At 23.2% G+C, this 12,847-nt stretch overlaps 2 protein-coding genes across 11 annotated transcripts in view; one reads left to right on the plus strand and one right to left on the minus strand.

The window, feature by feature from the left end:
• LOC122856779 (homeobox protein 2-like) overlaps positions 1 to 3,177 on the minus strand; it is a 39,827-nt gene extending 36,650 nt beyond the window's left edge. For both annotated transcript variants that reach the window (XM_044158609.1, XM_044158608.1), the window contains exon 1: positions 1,720 to 3,177. In XM_044158609.1, coding sequence (XP_044014544.1) covers positions 1,720 to 2,265 — 546 coding nt within the window. In that variant the 5' untranslated portion in view covers positions 2,266 to 3,177. The remainder of the gene's footprint in view (positions 1 to 1,719) is intronic.
• A 4,093-nt stretch (positions 3,178 to 7,270) lies between these two features.
• Positions 7,271 to 12,523, plus strand: LOC122856780 (MAGUK p55 subfamily member 7). Of its 9 annotated transcripts, none has more exons than XM_044158610.1 (11): positions 7,271 to 7,892; positions 7,962 to 8,057; positions 8,376 to 8,662; positions 8,885 to 9,016; positions 9,451 to 9,477; positions 9,944 to 10,111; positions 10,183 to 10,254; positions 10,325 to 10,580; positions 10,787 to 11,092; positions 11,156 to 11,499; positions 11,599 to 12,523. In XM_044158610.1, exons 2-11 carry the CDS (start codon positions 8,018 to 8,020, stop codon positions 11,773 to 11,775), a joined length of 1,809 nt encoding a protein of 602 aa, XP_044014545.1. In that variant the 5' UTR covers positions 7,271 to 7,892; positions 7,962 to 8,017; the 3' UTR covers positions 11,776 to 12,523. The 9 variants fall into 9 exon arrangements, with proteins under 9 accessions (XP_044014545.1, XP_044014551.1, XP_044014554.1 ...); XM_044158616.1 differs by having other exon boundaries at positions 10,916 to 11,092; XM_044158612.1 differs by having other exon boundaries at positions 7,279 to 7,892; positions 7,959 to 8,057.
• Positions 12,524 to 12,847: the final 324 nt, after the last annotated feature.

Genomic DNA, 12,847 nt, shown 5'->3' on the forward strand with positions numbered 1-12,847 from the left:
ATAATTCTATAATAAAAAAAAAAATTAAATATTAAAATCAAAATACTAGTATATATAATATATTGAAAACACGATTTAGTCATTGACTTTAAATTTATGACATTATTTGTATACATTATTAATTTTGTATTTTTATTTTCTTCTTTACAAAAGAAAATCCAGTATATTGAGACTTTTTATTTTTTTTATTTTTCAACTATATTTATAAATAGATATATAAATAATAAAATTAAAAAAAAAATTAAAATAGATATTTATACAAAGTATATAAAAGAGATGAGTTGTTGTTTACGGTGTATATCTTCGAGGGTGAAATATTTGACACAAGTACCGTAATACTAAGCCTGACCCAAATAACCCTGCAAACGATTCTCGATGATAAAGTACTTAGATGAATGTACATACGCATTACCAAGCAATACACGTACGACTTCTTGCTTTTTAATCTATTTTTTTATTTTTATTTTTAAATTTATTTATTCATTTTATCAATTAAATAATTTACTTATTTATTTGACTAATCTATTTTTTTCAATTTTTTGTTTAGCTATTTACTTAATCAATTAATTAATTAAATAATTAATCATTTTATTTATTTATTTACTCATTAAATCAATTAAATAATTCAGTTAATAATTGATTTATTTTTTGTCTATTTATTTATTTATTTATAACTTAACTATTTAATCAATTTTTCTATTTTTTTTTTGTTAATTTATTTGTTTATTTGTATGTTAATAAATAATTATATTCAAATTTATTAATCAATTAAATTATATATTTAATTATATATTATTCTTTAATATTATTATTTATTTTTTTTTACTAATTTTATTTTATATATATTTTTTTATCTTTACACTCATCGAACGTTCCGCATTCCATCAAGTGGTGCTTTCACGCCCATCTTATAGAAGATGCGTATACACATTATGTACCATCATCTTGTCTATCCAACAAACCGAAGAATTGAAATTGAATCGTAAAATTATTTGTAATCATCATTGCAAGTGATAAATTTCAATGAGACACATATGTATACATAAAATGTATATATAAAACAACTTATTATTATTTTTTTTTTTCCTCAACTTTTTACTGTTCAAAATATTTAAATTTTTCATTTTTTGTTTATTTTTTTATTATTTATTTTTCTATGCAAATAATAATTATTTAAAAAAAAAAATATAAACTAATATTATTCATGAATATTTTACATGATATATACGCACAATTACATATACACATTCATGCAATATTTACCGCAGTTAGATTTAAATTTTAGCATTTTACTAGAAGAAATAAATACAAAAAAAAAAAAAAAAAATAATCATAAAACTAAAACTGTAAATATCTCAAGAACGCAGTGAGATAATTAAATATTTTTAAATTTTTTTATTTGATGTCTGTATTTAGAATATAAAAAAAAAAAAAAAAAAAAGATTTTTACAAGAATTTTAAAACAACACTTAAGCATCATAAAATATATCATTCAATATAAAAATATTCCGTTAATAAAAAAAAATCAATAATAAATATTTAAATAATACAATTTAAAAAAAAAAAAAAAAAAAATTAATAAATTATTATTAAACTGTCATTGTAAAAAATGATTTAATATAATTTTATTTTCCAATCAATTAATATCTGTTTTAATTTTATCTAATCTAATATTATAATTATGAATTTTAATTTTTTTTTTTTTAATGACAATCTTACCTGCATCTGTAGCCATGAATAATCAATGTATGCTGTTGTAGTTGTGGCAATACCAGTTGTACCACCCAATGAATTAGTCTGCCATGCATCCTGTCCAGTATTAACCAATGCAAGTCCATCAGGTTGACCTCGATCTGGTACTATTTGATCAGCATATTGATAGGGTGATTGTACAGTAGGTTGTCCAGTTGTTGTTGTTGTTAAAACACCCAAATGATGATTATTAATATGATGATTATTTGTATTATTATTAATATGATTATTAAGATGATGTAAATTGTTGTTATTGGCGTTGTTGTTGTTGTTGTTGGTATTTATATTGTTATGATGATTTGTAAGATTATTATTATGATGATGATGAGGATGAGTATGATGGGTAGTTGGTAGTTGTTGTGATTGAGGGTGCTGGACCCCCGAGCCGACGCTGGGCTGCAAGCAGCACACGCTTACGTCCATCCGGGGGGGCGGCGAGTCGTAAAAGCCTCGCTGTTCCGGATCTGGAAAATCCCAGATTGACCTTATCACCGTAGTCTCAAGTGGAACCATTCAATCACTACCAAATTATCCTTTTATATTTATATATAAATTATTTATTTATTTGTTTTCTTTTAATTTATTTTTTTTATTTATGTTTATCTATTTTTGTTTTTGTTTCTTTTTCAAATAATTTTAAAACTTTTATCTGTCCTTTTTCTTTTTTTTTTGTATATTTATTATTTTCTTTATTTATTGTAAAAATTATAATCCTTTTAAAGATTAGATTGCTTGTTTTCTTCTTTATCAATATTTTTATCTCTCAGTCTTTTGACACTTTATTATGCAGCACGTGACACATTGTATTATTATTATTATTTGAAAAATAAACACACACTCAAATTATTAAATAATTATATAATTTTTTAACAATAAAATTATTAATATTATTTGTCATAATTTTTTTTAGTACACAATAATAAATAAAAACACTAAAAAAAAAAAAATAAATAAATTTTTTTTTTTTTTTTATAATTTAACTATATCACAGTATGTCATAACACAATCACCAAAATATTTGAAAATATAATAATTAATATCAACAACAAACTGACACTATTTAAAAAGTTTAATTTTATTTTTTTACTCCAAAATTCACAATATTTTAAATATTTTTTTCTTTATGTTTAAATTCAAAAATAAAAAATTAATTTTTCAATGAAAATACACGTGTTGTACTATTGTTTATAACAATTACAAGATAAATAATTTTTTTTTTTTTCAAACCGGAATAATTACGCGCGCCCGCGTTTTTTTTTTTTTTTATTTATAAATATTTTTTTTTTTGAATTAAAAAATAAAAATAATCTCAATGTACAACGTCGTGTCGTCAAGGCAACAGTTCCACGATAACTGGTAGACTTGGAGAACGTTCAAGTTGCTAGCTGCTGAGCCGTGTCTTGTTCACCTCACATCACAGGTAAAGGTAAGGGATCTACCTCGGCTCACGCCCCGGGCGCGAGCCGATCCGCGCGCACTCAACAACCAAGAGGGGTCCCAAAGAGTCGGCCATGCGGTATTACACACATATACACCTTTATATATATACATAAAAATAATACACAGGTATACATAGATACACAATTCAATTCTCTCTTTCTTTTTGTCTCTTTTTTTTTTTTTTTCTCTCCTCAACCTCATCACTCCCCACCCCCCGTTATCTTATGTGCCCCCCTTTTCATATACCAGTCGAGTTTCATCGCCATCTGGGTATTTTTTTCTCCCTCATTTCATCGACTTTCTTGCTTATAATATCCTCGTCTCTTCACCACTTTACCAGTCTCTTCTGTCCGAGACTTTCTGACTCTAAAAGTGGGAGACTAGCATACGATAATCATGGACATTCCGCCAACGCTTTACCTGACGTCATCTGGACAATTTATGTTTTTTAATTTCATATTTATATAGAAAATTAAGGGGATGTTTTTTCAATGATTCTTAATTATATCATATTTTTTTTTAATTAATTAATTTTTCATCATCATCCTTCTCTTCTTCTTCTTCCCTTACAACTATTTTCTTTTTTTTTTTTTTTTTAATTTCTACAAATATGCTATTAGCACTCAATTAATATACTTTTAAAAATTAGAAAATTTCCTTTCAATTAACTAATTAATACTCCTTAGTATAACATTCATTTGCGTGTAATAAAATAAATTTTGTTTATTTTTTTAGTTGTTTTATAACATGAAAAAAAATAAATAAATAAATAAAAATCAGATTATGGTGTATGTGATCTTGATAAGGGTAAAGTGAAATCGATGAAAATAATGTATGGGAATTTAGTTTATTTATTTATTTATATAATTTTTTTTATCTGTTTGTTGTTGTGTATATGGTTTTTTTTTTATTTTTCATTTATTTATTTGTCTGATGTATTACAAGTTGTGGGAAACTGATTAAAAGGTTTGAAAATCTTCCCTCTATATTAACATTTGCAACACATCCCTGTGTATATATTTATTTTATTTATATATATATGTATATGAGAGTATTAATACAAGTATTACTACAAACTCTAGTGAGGCGCAAAAGATATTCTCCCTTTCTCTTTTAGTGATTGTGAAATTGAAACGCCGGCGGATTATTTCAAGCCATCGTTGGATTTATTATCTGTAATAGGTTACGTAGATTACAACAAAAGTGCAAATATTTCACATGACCTTCACCCGAAACGCCCCCAGAGAAATATATAATATATTTTTTTTTAATTTCATATTTTTACACTTAAAAATACTTAATTAATACCAGCTCGATTATCTATATGTACTATGTTCATTTTTTTTTTTAAACTAATCAATTGAAATATCTAAAATCAATATGAACATGAAATTTTAACATTTTCTTAAATTTATATTTATACTCATTTATTTTATTTAAATAAAAAATTTATATACATTTTTTTTATTCAGTTAACAAATATATATTTTAAATTATAAAAAAAAAAAAATTTGAATTCTCAACTCTTGTCTGACCAGTTCATGGAAATTTCCCTTAAATATTTTTTCATCAAATTTTTGTTATACTTTTTTTCTTTTTGTATTTAAAAGCCATTAATTAAAAAAGAAAAAATAACAATCAAGTGTAAAATTATTGTAAATTATCATTTCAAGTAAATTTCCATTTAATTTTTTTAATTCAACATATAACAAAAGTATTTTTTTTTCCTTCAATCAAACCGCCTCCACATAAAAAAATCTACTAGACACGATCAGCAATAACCATATTTCACATACATTTACGAGTTCTCTTCCGTTCCATTTACCTTCGAACTTTTATTATATTTTTTTTTTTGTTATCAAGGTATTATCATTGTCATTTTTTTTTTTTGCTATATTTTCATTTGTCGACATTGTAAATGGTCAAGCGAATAAATCCATATTACTTTTTGCATATAACGTGATGAAGAACAATTCATCCCTTCCACTTTTCACAATAAAAAAAGTATTTTTTAAATAAATAAATTTAAAAAAGGGGTGTAGTCAAATCCCCGCTTTTTTTTAAATATAATTTAACATTATTTTCATCCTCATTGACTCGTCCCTCTTGTATTACCTGCAAGTATGATTATAAAAAAAAAAAAAAAAACTAACCCACCAAATTCAGTAGCTTTAATAAAAAAATTCTCCCACTATTTTTTTTTTTTTATCTGATAAAAATGTCTGGCTAAAGAAGGCGTCCCCCTCTACCCCATTTAATCGACGTTCCCGGAAGCAATACAACTTATGAATGGAAGTTTAAGCCGATTGGTGAATTGACTCAACCAATCAAAATACACTGGCTGTCCCTCAATTGAGCTCGCGCACAAACGCTCTTACGATAGAGTGAGATGAAAATAATAAAATATAAAAAATCACGATATCAGCTGTCAGATATATTATTTTATTTTAATATATTAATAATCATTATATTTTATTATTATTTTTCCAAAGGTAATTTATTTAATTTTATCAAAGAAAGGGTTAAAAAAAAAATTAATTTTATAAATGACAATTGTATTGATCAATAATTATCACAATATCAGTATAAAATTTCTATTATTTTTTATTTGCCTTTTTTTAAAAAAGATTGCTTATCTTTAATTTATTAATTTTTAATATTATTATTTATTTTTATATATTGTTTAAAAAGATACAAATCATTTGACATCTGGATTATATATTTACATATGGTATTGTCATTTATCACAACTTACGTAATATAATTATGTTTTAATTTTTTTTTATTTTTTTTCAATGGATAAATAAGTATTAAAAAAGATGTTTAAAAAAAAAAATTGGCAAGTAAAAATAATACAATAAACAATAGAAGAAAAAATAATTAAAAAAAAAAAAAAAATTGATATATTTTTATGTAAAGTAGATTTGTATATTCAAAGAACAAAAGAGATAAATCAAATTGGCGAAAGTTTGATTAATAAATATTTAAATTTATATTTGCCGACAATAAGAATATACAATTATGTTATTATCAACAAAGATATGTCAATAATTTAAAGAGAAAAAAAAAATTGAACAAATTGTTTAAAAAAAAAAAACATGTGTTTAAATTTTTTTGTAAATTTTTCATTGGTTGTTAAAAAAATAAATAAAAATAATATGCATTTTGAAATGTGTAAAGGATGATTGATAATTTGAAAAAAAAAAAAAAAAATAATAAAATGTAAATGTGTATTAGCATGATGACCCCATTGCCTTGACGTGCCCATCCACAAACTATTTATTTTTTTTATTTTTACATTTTATTTTTTTGTAGCGCCCTTTCATAAAGTTACATTGTGAATTACACCGCTCATATTTTCTTCCCTGTATTTAACATAAGTTAAAATGACAATTGTCTACATCATCACACTGTTGTTCTACCCCATTACAAATTCATCATCAATGGTCATTATGACTAATAAGCATTCTCCCTGTGCAATCATCTGAATATATCCTTTTTTTTTTCTTAATATTATTCTTCTTCTTTTCTTTTATTTTTTTATAAACATTACACAATATATTTTTGATTTGGTATAATTATTGATTCAATATGGAAACACTGTCTTGGTCTATTATTGTAAATTATTCGTGAGATCATTTAATGATGAATAATAAATCATTTAACTTGGAATTTTTCATTTTTTTTTTTTTATTTTATTTGCTAAAATTGTTTATATTATTTATTAATTTAAATATATATTTTTTTTTAAATATTGAAATATTGTTTTTTAAATTTTCAATGATTTTATTGACTGTAAATATTTAACAGTTGTTGGATCGAAGAATACCGAGCTCATCGACAACCAGTTAAAGTAGTTTTTTAAATGTCCATTAAACTTTTTTTTTTTTTTAAATATTTCAAATAAATTTATAAATTAAATAATTCATTTAGACTTTAATTGGTAATTTAAATTTATTGTTTATAATTTTATAAATTTTATCAGTTTATAAATTTCTATATAACCGACTTTTACTCCAAAAAGTAAATGCACAAGTGTTAGTATATTTTTAACATCACTTCTGCACATCTGCACATTCCAAAAAGCCAAAAGGAGCAGTTTCAAAATGGCATCACAATTGTGTGCATCGTCTATCCATCAAATATATACAAACAAAAATTAAAAATGTTTATAATATCAAAGTGTCTTATTAAGTCTAAAATTAAATAGTTAAATAAATTACAAGCCAAATGAATATTCAAGTTTCAACTTGCCAATAATATTTCGATCGAAACGAAAAATATAATTTTCATTATTTATATATATTTAAAAAAAAAAAAACCATACATAAACTAAGGGATAAAAACGTCACTCTACAACCCCCCTCATTTGTTGTGCATAAATATCTTACGTAATATTTAAATTTATTTTAGTTTTTATAGTTTAGAAAAAAAATATTAAACAAGTAGTGTCAAGAGTTTAAATTGTTAACACAAACATGAAATTTATTTTCATGAAAATTATACATACATATTATTAAATTTGACCTGGTAAAAAGCCAAAGACTTTGGGATTAAATTTAAATTAAATAATATCAAGCTAAATAAAAAATAAATATAACAAAAAAAAAATAGGAAAATTATTATTACAATTTTATTGTAATTGAAATTTTTGTTGAAATATTTTTTTTTATTTTGGAGCTGCTGATTTAAATCAAAGGGTAATTATTATTATTATTAAAATTTTTTTTTTCTTTTTTTATATAATTCTTAATTTAACTTATCAGTAGATTCTAGGTAACGAGCTTGACCACGAACTTGAAATCAATAATTTAGTCTACAAGCAATGACAGCAGTGGTCATGGAAAACATCAGTTACGATCCTGGTAAATTAATTAATTAAAATATAAAAATATTAAATATTAATTAAAATTATAATTAACCTATTAATCACTATAATTTTAAATGAAAAAAAAATTTTTTTATTTAATTATAATCCAGTGTTTACCTCAGGGTATTTAAATAATTGTTAAAAAAATTTAAAAAGTTTTAGATTTTATTTAAAACTAAATTAATTTGAATTATAATTTTTTTATATTATTATTATTTATAAACAATAGATGATAAAAAATTTTCTTATTTTTTTTTTTATTATTATATTGTCTTTGTGTGTGTATTGATTATTGGTTTTTTATATTCAACAGCATTAACAAAACTTTTAAATTCATTGGAAGAACATAAATCTGATATTCCAAGTTGTACTGATGAAGAATTTGGATTTTTAAGTGAATTACTTAAATCAAAGGAGCTCAATGCATTGGTTAATGTTCACAATAAAATATTAGCAAATATTAAAGATGATAAATTCTTTCCTGTATTGTCAAATTCAATGGAGATCGATGTTGATGTTTTGGATATGCTTGCAAGTAAAACACATAAATCAGAAGAGTGTAAAGAATTATTTTATCTACTTCAAAAACCACATATACAGGTAACACTATTTATTTATTTAAACATAGTATTAATTATTTAAAAAAAAAACAAAAAGTAATTTAATTTGTATAAATTAAGTAGCTCTAAATATTAATTGAAAAAACAATTTGATTTATTGTTCCTTAATTTTAAAATAAAACTCAAGAAATATTTAATAAAAATATTTTAAACAATTCTTTATTAATTTGTTAAACTTTAATAATTTTATTTTTTATTTAAGGGATTATTGTGCACTCATGATTCAGTTGCACAAAAAGATTATTATCCAAGATTATCAGAAATACCTCTGGAAGTTGATGAAGATGAAGAAACAGTTAAAATTGTACAACTTGTTAAATCAGATGAACCATTGGTATGTAATTTTTAAAAATAATTTTAAAAAACTAATAACAAAAAAAATGCTCAACCTTTAATATTAGAGTATTAGGTTTAAATTTTTTTTTTTTTTCTAATTTATTTTCTTTGCAATCCTGATAATATTGAATATAATCTTAAAGTTTTTCTTAGAAATAAATGATTAAAGATTTTTTTTTTTTATCTATAACGTGTGGGATTTTGTGATTTTTATTATTTTTTTTTTTTTTGAAATATGAGATAATAAATGTCTCAACTATATTGCATGCTGTTTTAGTCGATTTTTTTTTTAACTTTATATTTTCAATGAGGAAATAATTATTTTTAAAATATATATTTTTCAAATATTCGAGATGATTTTTAACCGTGAAATTCAAATGAAATGAGTTAATCACGTAATTTTATTTTTATCTTTAAACCTCGCCTCGAAAGGCCGGTGATGGAGCTGAACCAATTGTGGTAAGTTTTTCCCTCCTTTGCTTTTTTTTTTTAATTTATTTTTATCACTGTGTATTATTGTAAAAAAAAAAAAAAAAAACCAGCAAGTATATTTTTAATTTAATTTAGATTTTATACATTGTTTTTATTTTTTTTTTATAATTTAATTTAAAGTATTTTATAAGTTATTTTTGCAGGATTGTAAATCAATAATTTAATTTATTATTTGTTGCATGATTATTTGTGTTGTGTATGTTTTAACAATCTTAAATAAATTTTACTTTTTTTAATTTAAATATTTGTGTTTTTATTTCTATAAACTGTTTTTTAAATTTAATTTTATTTAAGTTAATTATCCTACAGCACGTAATTTTTTTTTTGATGTAAAAAAGATAAAATAAAAAAATAAATGTAATTATAATTTATTGAATTATTATTTAAATTAATAATTTCAACGTATGAAAATGTTGATTAAATTTATAATTAGGGAGCAACAATAAAAACATGTGAGATAACTGGAAAAATAATAATTGCTCGAATAATGCATGGTGGTGCTGCTGATAGATCTGGTTTAATTCACGTTGGTGATGAAGTTGTTGAAGTCAATGGAATTTCTGTTGAAGGAAAAACTCCAAATGATGTTTTAAAAATATTGGTAAAAAGCTTTTTTATAAACCAAGTAAACTTTACAATCATCATTTATATTTAAATTATTTTTTATAACAGCAAAATTCAGAAGGTACTATTACCTTTAAAATAATACCAGCAGATAGTAAAAGTGGAATACGAGAAAGCAAGGTAATAAATTAACAAAAAACAAAATTAAATATATCTATTATAATTATTAATATTATTTTTTTTAAATTAGGTTCGTGTGAGAGCACATTTTTCTTACAAAGCAGCTGAAGATCCATACATACCATGTAAAGAAGCTGGTCTTGATTTCAATAATGGTGATGTATTACATATTGTAAGTCAAGATGATGCATACTGGTGGCAAGCACGTCGTGAAGGTGACAGAAATATGAGAGCAGGTTTAATTCCAAGTAGAGCACTTCAAGAACGTAGAATTATTCTTGAACGTCAGCAAAATGATAAAACTGATGACAATGCAGATAGTATGAGTAAGAAAAATATCATAGCTATATTAATTATCATAAAACCATTTAAAGTGTTATTTAAATCCTTCATATATTTTTTGATATTGGTATGATGATAAAATAACCAACTAAATTTTTAAAACAAATTAAACAATGGCTTTAGACCCATGTGACTAACAACAACTAACAAAATGTCTTTTGCCTTTTTTTTTTTTCTTTCTTTTTGTTAGGCTTGTGTTCTGTTCCAGTGCCCTTGCCTTCATTATGTCCCCGTCCTAGTACCTCATCATCACATGGTTCACCAACAAAATGTAATTTAAATAGTATTAAAACTAAAAAAATTATGTATGATGCAACAGAAAATGATGATTTTGATCGTGAAGAAATACCAACATATGAAGAAGTTGCAAAATTATATCCAAGACCTGGTTTATACAGGCCAATTGTACTTATTGGTCCACCAGGTGTTGGTAGAAATGAACTTAAACGACGATTAATGGCAACTGATCCAAATAAATTCAAGACACCTGTACCATGTAAGTTTAAATCAATGAAACAAACAAACAGCAAATTTATTAATTGTATTTTTAATTTTACAGATACATCAAGACCTCCAAGACCTGGTGAGATTGATGGTAAAGAATATCACTTTGTAACACGTGAAAAAATTGATGAAGATATTGAAGCTGGTAAATTTATTGAGTATGGTGAATACAAGGGTAATTTATATGGTACAAGTGGTGAAAGTGTTAATTCGTTAATTGATTCTGGATTTGTTTGTATATTAAATCCTCATTATCAAGCATTAAAAATGTTAAGAACACCACAATCAAAACCCTATGTTATTTATATTAAACCACCGAGATTTGAAATTCTCAAAGAAACAAGAAATGAATATCGTGCTAGATCAACATTTGATGAATCAAACTCCAGAGGTTTTACGGTAAATTTCATTTTTTTTCTTTTAAATTTATTTATCTCTTTTTTGTGTTTCGATTCTCTGTTTATGATATTTTATAATTGTTTTTTTTGGGTATTTTAGGATGATGAATTTAATGAAATTTTACACAGTGCAGCTCGAATTGAATTTTTATATTCTCATTTGTTTGATCAAGTGATAATAAATGCTGATTTGTCAATGGCATTTGAACAATTGGTCAGTGAAATATTGAGAATTGAATCAGAACCACTTTGGGTACCAGCATCGTGGGTACAATAAATAATATTCAAATAAATTTAACACAAATTTAAATTAATAAACAAACGACTAGACAATTTTTTTTAAATACATGATGTCGAGAAAAATTTCAATCAACTTAAAATATAAAAGAATGTTACCTAATAATTTAACTTCGTATAAATGTTTTTTTTTTTTTTTTTTATTATTTATATTAAAAATTCAGGCAATGCCATTATCAATTTTTCCTCACTGCCAATATTTTAAATATCAAGTAAAGTATTATTTTATTATCAAAAAAAAAATAACTAATCAGTATATAACTTATGTTTTTTAGAATTCATTTCTCCAATATTAATTTAAGTTCATTGCATTTTAGTATGAATTAAAAAAAAAAAAAGTTAAACAATTTTAATGTCGAATTTAATGTGAAAAAAAAAACGAAAGTCCCAATTGTTGTTGATTGTTGCCAAATGATAAAATGAAAATTTAAAAAAAAATTTAATGTCACAGTTGTATTTTCCAATCGACTATTTTAAAATGTTAAAAAATCATTAAATTTGAATGAATTATTAATAGAATTTAAATAAAGTATATAGTATAATTGATTAAAATAAAATAATAAAAAAAATTTAAATACATTAATAATAATTGCATTATTAAATCAGGGATAAATGGAATTTATTGTTTGTCATTGACAGATCATCCCTTGATGTCAAACTATCTGTACGTTAATTGAAAAAAAAAGAAAAAAAAATACGCCAAAAGAAATAAAACTTTGAAAGATCAATTTAAAATAATTTTCTTATTTTTTTATTCATTCAATTTTATTTTTGTTTTATATAATATATATTGTTTTTTGATTTTTTTTTTCTGTGCTCGTATTTTTGTGTGTTATATAGAGGAAAAAAAATTTTCGAGGGCATGACGAAAAATAGAACATGGACACATCTTCGTTCAGGTCCACGCGGTTCAAGTTTGGCTCATGTCATGCAGTTACAACTTACAGATTGTCACGTAGGCATGATTGACAAAAAAAAAATATTATTAAATAATATAATCATTTTAAATTTTATAGTGATTGTGTGAATTTGATTTTACAAATTAAATGACA

The sequence above is a fragment of the Aphidius gifuensis genome, linkage group LG5 (assembly GCF_014905175.1).
Source record: "Aphidius gifuensis isolate YNYX2018 linkage group LG5, ASM1490517v1, whole genome shotgun sequence".
Taxonomy (NCBI): Eukaryota; Metazoa; Arthropoda; class Insecta; order Hymenoptera; family Braconidae; genus Aphidius; species Aphidius gifuensis.

Excerpts from the sequence above, each read along its gene's own strand:
- LOC122856780 (XM_044158610.1), top strand. The coding sequence starts at position 8,018 with ATGACAGCAGTGGTCATGGAAAACATCAGTTACGATCCTG. Across the intron at positions 10,581-10,786 it reads TGACAATGCAGATAGTATGA|GCTTGTGTTCTGTTCCAGTG; the intron begins GTAAGAAAAATA and ends TCTTTTTGTTAG. Across the intron at positions 11,500-11,598 it reads CAAACTCCAGAGGTTTTACG|GATGATGAATTTAATGAAAT; the intron begins GTAAATTTCATT and ends TGGGTATTTTAG.